Source organism: Vidua chalybeata, chromosome 6 (assembly GCF_026979565.1).
Source record: "Vidua chalybeata isolate OUT-0048 chromosome 6, bVidCha1 merged haplotype, whole genome shotgun sequence".
NCBI classification, from domain to species: Eukaryota; Metazoa; Chordata; class Aves; order Passeriformes; family Viduidae; genus Vidua; species Vidua chalybeata.
The window spans coordinates 22,704,399-22,722,207 of record NC_071535.1 but is presented as its reverse complement, the minus strand read 5'-3'; the positions used below and the strand labels follow the sequence as shown (position 1 = coordinate 22,722,207).

Genomic DNA, 17,809 nt, shown 5'->3' with positions numbered 1-17,809 from the left:
TACATCCCCCAAGACTGAAGGCCTGTCTATCACTTGAAAGAGTATCATCATCTCTCTACTTTGGGGAATGCATGCAGGATATCCCTGAGACTGTTTCATCTGATTGTTCAAGTTCTTGTTATGGTTAGAAGGCAGACTAGCCATTTGTCAGTAGCTGATGTGCATCTATTGATTAATATATCTTGAGCTGCACCCTGAGTGTGGTGTGACCATGCAAGATGACTAGGTGCCAGTCTTTCCTTCTGTCTCTGGCAAAGGGACTAGTTACATGTGTGACTATATATATGTGATCAAGTAACAGAAGCATCATGAATAATAACACAGCAAATGCTTCTCCTGTACATTAACCAGCTCAGTATGTTGGAGATGAGATGGATGCACTGGAAAGCATGGGCTTTTTTAGTCAAGTATTCGTGTCATAAGAATCCCTCCATTTACCATGCACTGGCTCTGTCTTACCATGTGTGTTAACATGAAGGCTTGTTGTGTGCTTTGTTGCAGCACCCACTCTTGGTTGAACACTTTCCAGACACGTAAGAATGGTGATGATTTCTCCAGGCATTTAACAGTCTGTGGAATATCAAATACTGTGTGGGTGGAGGAAGAGGAATTATAACAAACAGTTTTCACTCATTGTATGCAGAAGCTAGTTCACACAGTGTAGCACGGTAGGAATAGACCTTTGACTGCAGAATAGGTACTTGATTGCTTGGACAAAAAGAAAAACTCCAGACTGGCTGGATGAGAATCTAACAAACAAATAGGTGGAGTTATACAGACCAGGAACAGACACAGTACAGACCTTGAGAAAAGTGAACAAAAATATGAAGGGGAAGAGTTCGAAAGTAGAGGCAAGAAGCTTAAAACTGATATCAGTAAAATCAAGGAACAAGAATTACAAAATTAAACCAAAAGGCAAGAAAAACATGCTTATGGCAGTATTTTTAAAGGAGACTTCATGTGACATGTTATGACCTAGATGTTATTATCACTTCTGCGGTTGGCAAGACAGTTAATATACCATCATTGTTTATTCTCTAATTGTTTCCTGTACTGGAAAGATGCCATTAGCTGTTAGGAAGGTTCCTTCTTTGTGTGGCTATGTTCTGTCTGCTTGGCCTAGCATCTACTGGGTTTAAAATTTTATGCCAAACATTTCACATGGGAAAAAGGCTAAATTAAAACAAGTAAAGTACAATTGTATGGTGGAATGATCCCTGTCAGTCCTGCTTACATCAAAAAGGCTCATGTTAAATAAGACATGAATCATGATAATGAGTTGTGTGGGCAGTTACATGATCACAGCTTCATTCACCAGTTTAAGCAGATTTTATGCTGTAGAAGATTAGGCTAAATTAATCTTAAATAATTCTCCTCTCAGTCATTTAAAAATTGTATGTCCTCTGAAATATTCTTCCTTTTATGAAGTTCAGCTAATTTTTGTCTTTTAATATTTGTGATTATCTTCTGGCATCCTTACCTTTTATTTAGATCTGACTGGAAGTGCTGAATACTGTGAATAATATTCCTAGAACTATATTATTGCTGCCTGAGGGCATCTTTGAATGCAGCCTTGAACGTCATTAAACTGTTTTCTAAACTATTATATATTGAACTGCTGTCAGATTTGCAGTATCTCTTTTCCTTCCGTTTCTTGTTCATTCTTGTTTTGCAGCTTTCTCCCTCAGATTGTTTTCCCACTAAATGTGCTAACTGCCATTTTTCCTATTTGAGTCTTGTGATACTGATGAGTCAAAGTCTCAGTGTAAGTAAAACAGAGCAACTATTCTGAAAGCAGTAGTCTGAGTTGATTTATACCAGCTGAAATTTTGTCCCCATGTTTCTGATCCTGTCACTATTATTAGAATTATGGTAATGCCCAGATGTATTTAACTATCTTTCCAATACAATGATACAGCTCAATCCTTGCCCCAGAGAGCTACCAGTACCAAAAGAAATAAAACAGAAGACACCAAGTCAACTGAAAAAAGTATATTTTTTTCTTGCTCTGAAGAATTTGCCAGAGGACATGGTTCAGGACAATCTGGGCATGCCATGAGTTTGCTCTTCTTTAAGACCCCAAGATACTCTTCTTAGTGCAGTTTAACACTGTGGTAGTTAATAGTGCATTTTGACCCTGCTCTTTATCGCCACTTTCTGAATTTTCAATTCAACCAATCGTTGTATCCAAACTGATTTAACTGAATTCATTAGTATGTGTTCAAAATAATTTCCACTAAAAAATTTATATGACTGAAAAGGTCTTCCAAGGCTATTAATTCTCTGTATTTTTGCAATGTTATCTGAAACATAACTGCTTTTCTAAAAGTGGTGGGTTGTGTTTTGTTGGGTTTGTTTTTTTCTTTTTTTTTTTTAACTTAAAATCTCTTTATTGTTTATTGCTTATAAACATCTCAGTTTGCAGTGTCAGGGATTTGGAACTAGCTGCACGGCTCTCTATGCAATACATGTGAGTGTGCATCTGTCAGTTCTCATACACTGCTGCTGAGTCTCTCATCTTTTTCAGATTTGCTGATCCAATTGAATGTGAATGACTGTGGGATAAAAATCTCACAGCTATGTTCCATACAAATTACATTAAAATCAAGAGACATGTATCTGGGAAGGGGGTTCAACTACTGTTCCCATTTAGGCAATGGCTTCAGTATGAGACCACTCGTAATTAGACAGCACAAAATCCAACACAAGAGTGCCCAGACCCATGAAGGGAGGCATAATTTAAGGTATGCTTTATATTAGATACTGTAAGACAGATTCACAGGAAATGAGCTTCATTACCTCCTCTGGTCACACAGTGAACATGTTTTTGCTTGCAACATTTGTTCCATTACTGTGCTAGGGATGGGTGTTAGATACAGGGATGGTAAGTGCCAGGAACATTCTTTCTGTTTTTGAAAATCATTACTAGATCTGCTTTTCTTCAGAGTACTACACTACCTCTGCTTTTAGTCACTAACAGCCCAAACTTAGCTGCTACTGACTAATACTGTTAGATGTTCATTGTCCTTACTGACAAGGTGTACACATTGAGATTTTCTAATTTAAAATTTTCTTTTTTTTTTGTACAAGGAATACTTTGTGTATGGTATTGTAGACGTTGAAACAAGAAGATACTGCTTCAGTCTTCCTATCCTTCAGATATAGGAAAAAATATTTTCTGTGTCAGTGCTTTCTTAATGGGCAGGACAGGGTCAATGCTGTTCCCCCTCCCCAGAAAATTGTGCGCAAGAATTAACTCACTAATAATTTACAGAAATTTTAGCTAAAATGTCTTATAGCTTTTTTAGTATTTTTCAGATTTGTAGCCCTAGAGACTTGTTAGGGTAGCACATGTCTCCTCAACATCAAGTTAAATCTGCCAGACTGGGAACTGTAATTGAAAGTTTTTGACTTGAAGCAGCAATGGTTGTAGGGTGCTGCCTGCTTCAGGACTGCATCTGTCAGGGTTTGTCTGGGCTTCTGCTCTCTCTAGACTCTTAGTTTTCAGAATCATGAGTGGTAAGGTCTGTCTCCTATGTTTTGGATGTGCTGAAAGCTTCCCAGCCCTTCCTTTGTGTGGTCAGGCTCTGCTCTCCCCAGCTGTCCTCTTTATTTGCACAGAAGCTTCTCCTGGTTTCCTGTCCTATCCCCATGGAGTTCACAGCAGGGCAGTATACTTTGTAGCTGAAGCCGTGGTCCTTGTCAGCTTCCAGTCTCCCCATTCTTGCCTGGAAGACAGCCAGAATCTCAGCACAATGTGGAGACAAAGGCATTTTCAGAAGTCTGTAACCCCCAAGAAAAACATCCATGACCTTTCTTTAGGCAGGTTTCAACACAGTTTTTGCTGATCAGGCTTTGTTAGAGCATCCATGCTTGCTGTTTATTCGGAGTCATGGATCTCCTTGCCCGTGCATATTAACACAGGCAAAGGGTTATGACTGTATGTGTTGTGAACTCCAGGATCTGAGTGATTTTGGTGACAAGAAAAAGAACTTCCAGGAAAAGTGCATAATATCAAAAGAACTTACAGGAAAGATGGATAATAGAATTTCACAGTGAAATGTCACTGCTGAATAAGAAGTGGGTGCAGGGATTTGAGAGTCTCCATCCCAGCCCTACAATGTGTCAGGCTCTGAGATGCAAGAGACTAAGTTCCAAGTTCCATTGTAGTTTGTTTTTCTGGGGAGATGTGGGGTGTGGCTGCTATTTTCCAGACTTCTGCACTTGTACTAGCTTCCTTATTGAGAATCTGGAAGCTGCAATCAAGGTAGAACTTCAGGGAAGGGAGAGGTTAAGAAGGATTGGGAGCCCAAGGGTGTCCTGTCAGTGAGCTCTAGTTAGGAAACAGGCCTGTTTTGGCTCCTGCATTTCCTTCTCTCCCTAGAGCCCTGCCTGTCAGAAACGCCTTCCCACACACCACTGCTCTGCCATTTGCCAGAGAATTGCGGGGGAGAGGGGCTTTTCCTGTCTGTGTGCTGAGACTCAGCCAGCTCTCAGACTGTGGTTTTCTCTGGAGCCTGGAGCCCATTTGCTGTGGCTTTGTGTATTTTCCACCCAAGGAAAAATTGAGGACAAACTCAGTGAAGGGCACTGCTCCCAGGGTCACATGGAGGGCTCAGCTCTTCCCCTTATCTCTGACCTCTAGATGCCAAATTACAAGGTTATGGTATTGCCTCTATCCTGGGAATCTGACTGACTTCGAGGAAAGACAAAGCAGAACTCTCAGCAGGTTGCTCCTTTCTGAAGAGAGTTTAGCAGTCTGCAGAGCTCCCATAGAGGAAATATTCTCCAGTTCCTGCTTTGCCAGACCATTGCTCAGTTCTCCAGTGTCTCATAACATGCAGATCCTTTTGTTCCCTGTGTCACATCTCCAACATGCTTACTCTCCCACATGCTATAGGAATAGAAATATTTTCTGTTCCCTGATATTACTGGGGATTTCCTTTTTGTCAGTGGTAGAGTTAAAGTTCCTTTTTCAGAAGAAGGTACCCTAGAGTTTTTCTGTTATTCCAGTGACCTGCACAGTTAGACCTAATAGTAGCATTGTATCATCTTCCCCATAACCTTTCTCTTTCCTAGAACTGTGTCTCAATCCTAACACCCACATAAAGAATAATTTATCAAGATAATGCAGAAAGTCAATGTAATGAAATCTTCACTTCTTTGTGGATGGAAGCCCGCTTCAAGATTAAATTGAGGATTTGGCCTCTTGTTTTTTAATCTGGAATAGTAGAATTCTGTGGCATAGTGAGGTTGTCTGCCTTCCTAGAAGCTAGTCCTGGTTTCCAGGGGCATAAAATTCACTGTCTTAACAACTTAACTCTTTATGTGTGGGACTTTCCCTGGAGCCCTGGGGTTGCCTTCACCAGGCAGATGCTATCCCTCGCAAAAATCACCCACCTCCATCGGCATTCTCAGCAATGTTCACAGAGGTAATCACCAATTACTATGGGATGTTTTTCTTTTTTACCCAGGCTGTTTCTGCCAACTGCTCACAATCCAGCACCAGTCATATATCTGTGCCAGCTGGCTCTGATGCCCGCAAGACATCAAATGCCACTTCTACTAGCCAGAAGACAGCCAGTTTGGACAAAGTGATGCCATCCCAGAGTACAGCTCCTCAGCTGATTCCAAAACCTCCAACAAACCACAGACAGGCAGGGATCAGAAAGGCTGCAGCCCAGAGGATATCCAAGTAAGTTTTATCTCTTCCATCCACAATTGTGAGTTGGCATTGGTTCCCCTGAAAATGAATATTGGAGAAGAAACTGTCTACATCTGACTCTGACAGATCTTTTTGGCTGTGCTGTCCAGGATAAATCTCAGAATAACCTGAGGTGTACATACTGAAATAAGCATTGCACTGTGTTGCAGTTGTGTTTCATAAGGATATGGAAGGTAACTGTAGCAGCATACAAAGGTAAGGATATAGGAACTGTCAAATTGATTCCAGAGTGGGATTCAGTAACGTAAATACTGGGTGTTAGGGGCATTTTGGATGCCCAGGGCTATTCTATCTGACTTCCAGCTGCTCTTCCAGATGAGTACAGGTCTTCTGTAGATCTTGTGTTGTATCTGTCAGAGCCATGCAGATGTCTCAAATAACTTGAGAGCACCAATCGATTTTTAGGCACTTAAGTCACTCTCTCTGTCTAATCTTTAATGGGAGCTAGAATCTAGAAGAGGGTGCCAAAACAAAGCAACAAAGCAATTCAATACCTTTAACAAGATAATCTGCCCTGAGCCAAGTTTTCCCATAAATTTAACACACCATGTTGGATTTAGGCCTTCAAGCACAAGTGTTTATTTCATGTGAAATGCTTATATTGTGCCTGATGTAATGATAGCTTTTCTCATTTAATGTAGAAATCCTTCTTTTAACTTTTAGTAAGCTTTTAGTTAAATAATGCTTGCTATTCTAAGGTAAGTGGATGGATTTGACAGTTATCTTTAAAAACAAATGCTGTCTTTAGAAACAAACAAAAATATTCATCATGAAATTTTGCTTACTGATTATAAGTTTTCTTCCTTTCCATTTCTTGGTATGTTTTCTCTTTTGTGCATTATGAGAAAATGTGAGCAAGACTTCTGGGTTTTCAGCTTCCTCAACTCTCTGTTTATCTCCTCTTAAATGGCAGAACTGCTTTAGTCTAAATCCTTCATCAGGTTTTTCCTCATATATCCTCAGACTTGTTTCATCCTGAAAAACTGATTTCATAACTTCCTTCCTTGTACTTACTCTACAGCCAGAAGAGTTGTAAAGCTTTCAGAGCAAGCTCCTGTGAGATTTCCTGATTCTGTTTTCACTTCCTGCTTAAAGAGAGAAGTTTTAGCTTTAGATTACTCATGAAAGACGCCTCATGAAGATGTAGTCACTGTGTGTGAATCAAATCTGGAACTGCAAGGTATATTTAAGGAACTTGGACAGAACTGCTTTAGGGAAGTTTGTGTATTTGCTCCCTGTACTCTTGCTATCTTAAGAGATAGCACACAGAGTTAATCCCCCAAAACTATTTAAAAAGAAAACAAGATGTTAGTAAATTTTGTCAGCTCAGCAAATGCAGATGTGAGCACCAGGTCTGGCAGGTATGCTCTGGTGGCTTTGCTATCTGATTTCTTTCCTGTTGGGTGGCTCTTGTTAGTACAGGTGACAGGCTGTGTCAGTGGGTTTCTCTGCTGGGCAGCGGGGATGTGTATTTGAAGATGCCGGTGTGCTGTGCTCACTTCTTGGCAAGGGAAATGTTTATCCTTGTGAGATGGAATTGCAGCTCCTTGGACAGACTTTACTTTGCTGCATTTTTGTGGTTTCTGCTCTGTGACAGGCAGGAGTGTGGGAAAACCGGAAAAAGTTCAGCACCAAAAATGCACAGAAGGGGGAAAAAAAGCAAAAGATTCCTTCAGAATTTCAGAAAACTAATCCAAGTATTGAAGGCTGCAAGGAGCCGCTCCGGAAATATTTTCCAAGTTGCCTTTCAGTCTCCAGCACAAGGCTCCAAACCCATTCTTGCCATTCATGGGATCTTGCAGTAACATTTTTTCACTTACATGGAAAACAACAGTGCCTAGCTGTATTTCCAGCACACTGAGAGCTGAGCGTTTAAAAACTGCTATGTCTCAGACTAATTTAATCCATTCATTGTTGTCAGGAAAAGACCAGATACACATCTACAGAGGAGAGTGAATGGAGAAAAGCCTCTGTGTAAAAGGAACATGGACTAGAGGAGAAAAAGATGTCTTGCATGCTTCAGCCTGTTTTCTACAGTCCCTGATAATTTGTACAGAGTATTTTCGGACACATTGTGTAGTCTGCTTTCAGAAAAGTCCAGTGGTAGAAGCTCTATTGTGTGCTATAAAAATCTATTTAAGAATCTAGATAACCTTTTAATCACCTGGTTTCTCCTGATGTGCTGCTTTTTCTGAATTTTTCTTTTGAATTATTTTCTGAATTTTTCTTTTGTTTCAGCCTGTTGTACCCTGTTTCTCCTTCCTGAACCCTAAACACTTTCTCATGTACTTTCCATCTTTTGAATATTCTTTTACTTCTTGGAGTAACTTAACTTCAACAAGTCTAAGCAAAATTTTGTTAACCTCAGATAGTAATTCTACCTGCCAAGTCCTTAATTGTCTTGAATTTACTGTTTTTTCTTCAGTTTGTCAGAGTGCTTGGAGTGTGGCATCCAAAACAGTACTTTTCTAGTGAGACTACCGTGTCGTTAGGTTATGACATGGCAAATATCCCTCTCCATAACATCTTTTGGCTGCTTCTTTTGTCTGTCAGGTCACATTTTGATTTGCTGCCTTCTCGCACTCTCTAATACTTCTTGGCAGTTTTTCTGATATCTTTCCTCAAAGGGGATCTCAGGGCTATGTATTATTTACACAAGACTCACTGAAACGAATCCCATTCTGTTGTTAAAGCTCTCATGTCTCTTTCTCCCCCCATATATTTCAGTAAGCCAGACCTTATTTCTGTTTGCTCTTTCACTGCCTGGCTTTTGTTTCACATCTTAATAAAGATCATCTCTTTCAAGTTGTTTCTAGAATTTCTCCAGAGACAGGACTGTGATGACAAAACTAAAATCAGCTTTGTCTCTTTGACCTATCTCCTCCTTGCATGCGTTATCAATTCTCTCCAGCCAGCACACGTGGCTTCCAGAAAAGGAAGAAACAAGTAGAAAACTCAACTACAAACAGAATGAGATGCTAAAGATGAACATTACTTACTGACTAATTCAAAAACTGTCTAGTAACTTGGACACTTTCCTGGTTGAAACATAAAGGAAAAAAGTAATGGAACAGCCAGACAATTCAGTCTTGTCTTTTCAGTTCCTGGCTTCTCTTGTTTTTGTAAAAGGTGGTAGGTTGACTTTATAATGGATTATGTCCAAAGCAGACTCCTTGCTTAAACTAACAGAGTGGAAAACTGGGGCCCATATTAAGGTGTGGAAAAAGACTAACTGGGAGAAATGGTTTAGTATGCAGCTCTATGCTGAAATATAGTGCCATAAAATGGTCTCACAGGGCTCTGTAGTTTTGATCAAATGTGCTTGTATCACTAATAGATAGTTTTTGAACATCTAACACAACAAGCACTTTTTTCTTTCTCAGAATCAGACTGGGTCTTTCCCACTGCTCGTGTTGCCACTACTATTGACAGGTCTGTGAACCATGAAGGGACCTGCTGATATTTTGAGATAGAGATCACAGACACAGTATTTATAAGCAATGGAATGAAGCAGATGTTCCCTGGAAGCAGTATTTGGTGTATAGAGTCTTCACATTACAGATGACAGCATGCAAAGTAGAAAAATACATTAGCTCAACTGTTCACAAGAGTGAACTGGTGGTAGATGAAAAATCTTTCTGCCTTTAGGAATGCCTAAGTCGTAATAAATACACATTTCTGTGCTATCATTCACATAGTAACTTCTCAGAAACCTTCTCTCTGTGACAGTGTCAAAAAGAGTAAGGCTTTGAGCAACCTGTGAACAGAACCATCAGTCAAAGAAAACATCTCAGAAAAATTGATCTGTCAATGTTAGACCACTGTATATAAGAAGAGGAAATGCTAGGTAGGGAAAAGGAGCCTATTGTTCAGGATGTTATCAGTAAGAGATAAGATCACCAAATTTACCAGTAGTAGACTGGAACATTACAAACTGTTAGGGATATTGATCAGCATGGCATAATTTCTTGTACTGAGCATCTCTGTAAATGTCATAACAACTCTATTTGGTAAGCCTTTCAAAAGAAATATTTCTTTCAAGTCCCACCACTACAGAAGAAAAATCTTTCTACTGTGTTCTCTTTTGTTTTACATGGTGCCAGCAGTAGAAGAGCCAAAGTTCTTCTCTATTGTAACTAGTACAGAAATAGGGTAGAGGGGATCCATTTCTCTAGGGTTCGGGAAATCTGTCCCAGAGTGGGGAGGAGTTCTGACTGCAGTTGGACACAGAAGTAGCCAGCTTTTCTAGGATCCACTGGCCAAGCCTAGCAAATGTGCCAAAAGCAGATGATGATCACAAAGCAAGGCCCTGCAAAACACTCTGGCTCTGTTTTGTATCCTGTCTTGCCCATGTGTGAAGTGTCTTTAGTGAGCCAGGTACATCACAGACAGAAACTGAGTGCCCACTGATAGGAGGACAGGCAGCAGAACACACATCTAACAGTTACTGGAACCCCTTTGACTGTTTTGCTACTGCTGTACTGCAGCACGCTTGTTTTTTCAGCTCCTGAATATCTGGGTTATTCAGGCTGCCTGACCCTTAGACATTTTTGGCAGTAAAAGCAGTGCATCTGAGAGACATGCCTTGATTTAACACCCTGACACAGCTGGGCTCACTAGACCCGTAGTTCGTAGCCCTTGGCTAGCCTCAGATCATGCACACAGATACACATGCAGGGGTACCCCATCCAAGAACAACAAAGAGGAGCAAGCTTCCCTGCCTCTGGGTCTTTACGTCTTTTGCCGTCCTCTTGTCAAACCTGGGCTTTTGTGATGTGAATATGTTAGTGTCAGATCTGTCTGGTTCCACTGGACCTTTAGATGCATCTGTAGCATCCCAGAAATATGTTGTTAACACAAAGGTGTTCAAAATTCAATCAAAAAAGTATTTATCTTTCACCTGTGGAACAGAATTTGCAGTCCAAGGCTGGGCAGCTGAATGCTAGTGTTGTACCTAAACTAAGGAAGCCAGTATCAGTTTTGAGGAGGAGTTAGCCATATAGGAGATAGAAAAGAGCAATGACAGATATTTAAATGGAGGGGACAGTTGGGACTGTTTTTGTTAGTATTGAGTAAGAAGTGGTGAACATAACAATGGACTGGAAAAGTGGAACATAGCACTGGAGAAGTGGAAGCAAAAACGACAGAGACATTGACAGTAGGAAACTGAGAAAAAACAGTAGGGTTTCAGCCAATCCAAGGAGGAAGAAAGTGGAAAGGGATTACCTCAGTTTAAACAGTGAGTATGTTCTGGCACTGAAGCTTTCATCAGGACAGCACAGAGAGTATGAGGAAGTGTCTTAGCATGGTGGGAGATGCCAGGAGCTGAGCTGAGAATGAGCTCTCAGAATGAGGTGACTGTTGAAACTGCAAGAATCAAGGTACCCAATGTTGTCGGTAGGCAGAGAAGGAGGGCAAGTCTGTGGAGATAAAGAAATTCTCTGAACAATAAGGTAGAAGAGTGACTGTTCCCTGTTTTGCTTGTTTATTGTTGTTGTACTTGCTGGCATTCTTGATTACTTTTTCAACTACTAGTCTTGCATTCTGCTTACAGAAGGGTGAGCTGAATTTGGCTGTCAGTTGTGCTGTGTTAAAAAAGTGGGCAAGCTAATTATGAGCATAGAACCTCTATGTAAGAAGCATAAAGCTCCATCTGGATTCTCAGCTTCCAGAAGGACCATGCAGTATCAGCCAAAAAAAAAAAAACCGCATAGATACAGATCCAAAATTCTCTCCAAGAGACAATAAACACAGAAACAGGTACCTCATTTGACAATAGCATTCCCAGTTAAGACTGACTGAAGTAAGGGGTTGTGGTATGCAAATATATCTGCATCCCTCTCCCTTCATGTATGGACTCCAATTCATTCCACTGAATTCCAGCTGAAATAAAATGCAGGAGTCCCTCACAGACCTTTTAGCTGTCAGAAACACTGGGGTTTCTGGCACCTTGCTGACCTTGAAATCTGGAAGCAAAAGGTTTCAGATAAAACCATAGACGTGTTTAAACAGTGAATAACAGTCAATTAGTTGCCAGGGCATCCCATGGGGATTGGAGATCATGATGCTCTTCAGGGGAAGAGCAACTGTAACACTGCAGAACTGAAAGAGTGAAGGATGACTCAGGCAGAGATGAGTGTGCACGCAAAAAAGTCTGTAGTGATCGGAAATGAGTTGGGCCAGAAGGAAGAATAAGGGAGGAGAGACAAGCCAGGAGTAAAAGGATAATTGTATAGATTTTTAAGGACAGAATAGATGCTTGCCCTTCTCTTGTGAGTAGAACCAATTTTTCTATAGGAGAACATGGTCTCAGTTTGGTAATAGATCTTTCCGAGTCAAAGTGCGCTTGTAGTCTTCAGTGTAGTTTTGCTGTAACTCAAGTGCTGAGATCAATGCAGAAGGATTTGCATAAGGTATCTGCTTGACAATGGCACTGGATTACTGAAAATTAGATGCATCCCATGTGTCTCAGTTTGCAAGATAAGTGAGAAATCTTGGCTAAATGAGCTCTCTCTGCTGAGGCAAGATGCAAAGACTTAACTTTGAATGTAGTATGTTTTGACAGCATGTGCATTTCTGTGCAACAGTTGCTTAATCACTTTAATTCAAATCATTGGACTAAGATGACCATAGCATTACTAGTTGCAATGTATGTTGGTGGTCCAGTACAATTTAATATCATCTTTATACTCCAGAATCAGCTTCCAAGGCGTATGAGACAATTAAGTGTTTTAGTCACATTGAAGTTTCCCTGGTGGCTTGACTGTTCATTTGTCTTGCTCTGCTTTTTGGAGTCATTTGCTGTCACTGCCTTTTTCGTACCACATTCAGGCACAGCTTCATGGTTACAGTCCCACTGAGATTATGTAAACTTATTTTTTTATTTGAGACTTTTATTCTTCCTCGCTATATCACTTACTTCTGTCTAATTTTATGGTTTTACCTCTTAGGTTGACCTCCACTGAAAAGCAACTGAATGGATTCCAGAACAGCCTTCACAGTGCTGCACCCTGTGAGCCAGGGACGTATTCCACAGGTGAGTGACAGTGCCAAAGACCGTGAAAGTGGGGGTGGTGGGTATGCTGGGATGCTTTCATCTTTTTTCAAGAACTGGCAGGGAAAAAACTTATCAGCAAGAAGAAACACAGCTGCCTCTTCTACATGTAGTGCTTCCTAGGTAACAGTCTGGGTTCAGCTGTGCAGGGAATTTATACCCCCGGGATTAAAAAGACTAAACAGAAGGGAGCATAGGCTGAGTTTCCTAGAGTTGGAAGACCCCCTTAAAATATGGCTGGGGAGGGAAAAAAACTACCTTGGCTCAAGTGGTTCCTTTTTGCTTTAGACTTTGGCTCAAGATGCTCTCTTGTTTAAGCTTGGCCTGTAATAAAGGGCCAGGACATTCTTTACATTTTTCTTCGGTCTTGCAGAAAAGCTCTTAGTGCAGAAAGACATAGCTGAGACTTGTGAATCAGCTACATATTGAAGTCAAGTAGTAGACGTGAAAGTATCTGATAGAAAATCACTGGGAGTTACAGAATCAAATCTTCATCTTTCTCTAGTGGCTAATTATTTCAAACAGGCTTATCTGCTGATAAGTTCTCAGAAAATGAGGACCCAGTCATTTATGCAGACTTATTGGCAGGTAGAGCATAGTCTTGTAAACCCATACTACCCATGGCTCACAGTAATTTGTGATAGTGCTGTAATGGAATATGTGGACACATTATCTTCCAGAATGCTTTGAAAAATTATGTTTCTGATCTTCCGTTTTGCAATGGAACTGTGAAAACATGACTTAAGTGTCACTAATGTAGTGATCTCTGTGTTTTCAGAGACTGAAAGAAAAGTTTGTGGAGGGGTTCATCTCTTGAATATTTATCTCTGAAACTTAAAATATGACATTTCCTTTATTTATGTCAGTGATTATTTTGCTGATCCTCTAGCACAAACATTCAGCTAATGCACTTAACATACAGTTCCAAACTGCCTCCCACACTTTACCACCTGCCAAAAACTCCAGTTATCCTACCAGAAATTTTATAGGGTGAATGGCCACAGTCAATATAAAACACCCTATGGTACACTGGAACATGATGGTGTACTCTGGCATTTAATGGGATTATCCAAACAAATAAAATTATGTCAACCCTGTATTAGATGTATAGCTGAATCAAAAGTTTTGGTCTACTGTATAGTGCAATTTAAGTTTTTAGTACAGTATATAAAGCAAGGTTACAGATAAATTTAAAAGTAAATGTAAAAATGAAGTTCTCACTATATTGACAAAACTGGTTTGTTGAGTGGACTTACATGAAGGTGTCTGTGTGCTGGATTCTGCCTTCTTTTTCACATTTTCAAGAGTACTGTTACAGTTGCCACCCTGTAATTTTAACCTTTCCAAGAGAATCTCTCCATCTCCTCTGGATACTGTTGTTATGTGTGTCCATGATAACTGTAGGTTGCATTTTGCTATCCTTCCCCATTTCTGTGAATTCCTATGCAGTGCATGCATGAAGGTGGATGATAATATTAATGATGGTATGCAACAGCCAGAACTGAAGGAGTAATAGAGGCTAGGTAACAGCTGTGAAGTTCAGGATAGTCACTCCTCTGTGAATACTTGTAATCCAGTGAGAATTGAGAACTTCAGCTCGTGTTTCCTTCTGTAGAGCTGGTCTAGCTGCATTGTGCTAAACTACCCTCTCTGAAGCTGAAACAAAAGGTTACCCTGCTATTTAACTAAGAGGATCAGGGCTTAGGTAAAGCCCAGGTTTGGCTAGGGGTAGGCTAGTAGAACCATGGTGGATGGGCCACTCAAAGCTTCCTTGCTGCTAAAAGAGGTACATGGCTCCAAGAACAGTGCTAAATATTGCTGTGATTAAACTAACTGGAGCCAAATATTTGTTCTTGGAAACTGGGGAATGATATTTTCTTCAGCTTTGCACCAAGCTACTGGTATGTGTCAGAGGCTGTTGTGCCCAGTTTGTGTCTCAGAAACTACTCTGAAACTACTACTCTCACAGTAGTAGTCCTTGCTGCAGGAACAGCTGTTTTTCTTCTTCACTCTCTCCATTGATTGCTTACACTAGGGCCCTGATTTCTCCTCAGCAGCAGTTTACTTGGGTTTACTGTTTCACATGTATTTAGTATCTTAGATACCAACTGGAAAGGTTGGACACACAAGTCATAAAGCAAATCACAGAATAAACTGCAAGCATTTAAAGATAGAAGGCTGTGAAAAGCTGCAGATATAAAAGAGGAACCAGGCAGGACCTGTGTATAAACACATACACACAGATGTTCAAAAATGTCTGAGAAGCTTGAATAGACCTTCTCCTCTAACAGCCTATCTGAGAATAGTTATGGGGCTTTATGAAGAAGCGTAAAGGTGTCACGAGTGATTTTACCTCAAGCCATCATGTTGCTCAGTGGAAGTGAGAGTCAGGCAGTATGGGAACTTTTAACTAGACTGTCCAGAAGACAGTTCACTAGTGGTTAGTGCTGCAACTGTAAAGTAGCAGTTGTAGACACTGTTGTGCAGTGGGCTCAGGCTCTCATGAACAGATCCTTTGAAATAAAAGGGAAAATAAAAGTCAACATTTCTGCAACGTAGCTCAGGATTCTGAAACAAACCACTGCTACCATGAAAGTAGCCCCATCCTCATTTCACAGAGAGGCAGAAGTTGTGGGAGCTGTCTGTCACTGGTGTAATGAGAGAAGGCAGAGAGCCTCATGACTCTATACAGACAGGGATCTAAATTTGAAAGATAGCAAATGGGGGTTATTTGTAGTGTCTGAAGAGACAGATTCTTAGCAAAATTTGTGGAAGTTTAGCAGGATTTATTCTAATAAATACTAAGAATTACTACCTCTAGGGAACATGTAAATTGCTTGTGACCTGAGTTTTCACTGAACACCCAGCCAATAGTGGGTTTCTGAAAATAGAGCCATTATCACATTGCTTTTTTTATTCTGTGTTACTTGGAGGGTCCCTCAGCATGACACTGATTGTTTTGTGGAATTCAGCAATTCAGTTAGCATTATTGAAATAGGGTGCTTTTGGATTAAGGAACCAGTTCTCTTTTCAAAGTTTTCTTCAGAGTATAGCTTGCTGAGCAACAGCTAAGTATTGGGGTTGGTTGTTGAGGTTCAAGTTGTCTTTAGGAGGCTGTGCTTGGTAAATGGAGGCTGTGCTTGAGTTCAGATGATGGTCAGGCTGGTCATTTTTGTTTTACTATATATTTTAAGAATATAAGGTGTATGGAGACATTTTACCATGTTTTGCTGGTTTATTTTCCTTTCCTTTCTAGTGGCATTAGATAAATAGTGTATGAATTTGTTTTCTCCACAAAGGAAGGTCTAGGAAAAAAAAAAAAGTCATTTTTTCCACCAGAATTTAACTTTTGAACAAGCTGGCAAGAAATACCAAGGAATTTTTGTAGTTATGTGTCGATCTCAAAATTAGAAATTATTTCTATTGATTATTTTTCATTTTTGAAAATGCTAACACAAAGGAAGTTTTGGGGAGACCAGAGGATGAAGAGCACTTTATGAAAATATAACAGCATAGTCCCAAGCATCTTCTCTGTTTCTGAATTGGACTCTTGTCTGCAAGAGTCTGGAGATAGGAACAATCTGAAAGTATAGTTAAACCCTCAGTGCAGCTGTAAAGTAGATGCTCAAGTTGATTTTATTTGGTTTGGTGTGATATCCAAAGGTTAACAACAACTGTTGAGTTGCTGTATGAATGACACCTGTATTCTTTAGGCTTTTATCCTTCATTTGCTGCCAGCTTCTTGAGAGTTTGTGACATTTTTATTTTAAAAGCTTCAGGAGACAGAACACCTCTGGAGTTCTTTTTGCTATGACAACAGCATAATGTACTAATAAACTATATAATTACAAACATGAATCATTAAAACTGTGCAAGACTGATGGTTCCAAAATTGACAGGACCTTCATATTTCCATAATCAGACTGATTAACAGTAATGCAGTTTTAATGTGCTGATATTTATATTACTAGTATCCACATAACTTGTCCACTGTGTTTGCTGAGAGGAAAAAAAAAAGCATAAGAATTAGAGGAGGTTAAAATTAATAATAGGCATTTCCTGTTTGACAGTGAAGACTGCTAATTCATGCGAAGTCTTGGATCTCTACCTAGTCTGGTTGAAAACATGAGCCTCAAATGAATTTATTTGTATTTTAGTTCTCTGGAGAATACTTGATGCAGAAAGTGAGTGTCAAAACTCAGTCTGAAACTAGGATGAAACTTCTTGAGCTAGTTGGTATAGACTTGATTTTATTTCCCATGATTCTCAGTTCTGTAGCTGTGCTTAGTTGCAGGGTGATGAACAGTTGTCTGTTTATTTTAGACATTCACCTGCCCCCGTATCTGCATGAATGCCAAGTCCAGAAACTATGCAACTCTTTGGAATAAAGTGTGTTATCATCTGTAAGGGCTTAAAACTGCACCCTGAACTGCAAAGAGGCTTGAAGAATATGGGGATTAATAAAATGGTTTGGATCTAATCCATGTAGAAGACAGGCTGCTATTCTTAATTTTTTAGTGATATCCTTCTTTGGGCTCAGGTGGAGAGCAGTGTCCAAATGCCATCCATATACAATGGGTGTGTAAGCAGAGTGGTCCAGTATGGAGCAATGAATGGAGCCTGCTTGTAAACTAGTGGCAGTAATGAGCCCTTTTGTACTCACTCTTCTCACCATCTAGCATGCTCCAGATTTTTTTCATTTTACAGAACATCTAGAAGTAGACTGTGTATTCCCAAAGTTTTTTATATCCAGGATTATTATATGGACCTTCAAAACAAGGTCATGTTGTTATATGTCTTGTTATTGGAGACCTGAAATTAGAGTTACCATTGGAGGTGCTAACTTTTCACTGCCTGTTGCCTACCCACTGCTTGAACATTATTCTTGAAATGCAGCCTCTTTAGATTCCTTTAGCAGGTATGCAAATGTACAAGCTCCTAAATTGTCCTGGTCCAGGAAAAAAAAAGGCAAGTAAACACAGCAGGCATAGAAACAAGATACATACAATTACTTCATATATTTTGCCAGA

At 40.0% G+C, this 17,809-nt stretch overlaps 1 protein-coding gene across 6 annotated transcripts in view; it reads left to right on the top strand.

The window, feature by feature from the left end:
• Window positions 1–17,809, top strand: part of TTLL5 (tubulin tyrosine ligase like 5) — a 130,850-nt gene that overhangs the window by 100,992 nt on the left and 12,049 nt on the right. For all 6 annotated transcript variants that reach the window (XR_008431700.1, XM_053946967.1, XM_053946965.1 and 3 more), the window contains 2 exons: window positions 5,475–5,695; window positions 12,676–12,761. Coding sequence is in view for 5 of the 6 variants with exons in the window: in XM_053946967.1 (XP_053802942.1) it covers window positions 5,475–5,695; window positions 12,676–12,761 (307 nt within the window). In the remaining variant the exon portion in view is untranslated. The remainder of the gene's footprint in view (window positions 1–5,474; window positions 5,696–12,675; window positions 12,762–17,809) is intronic.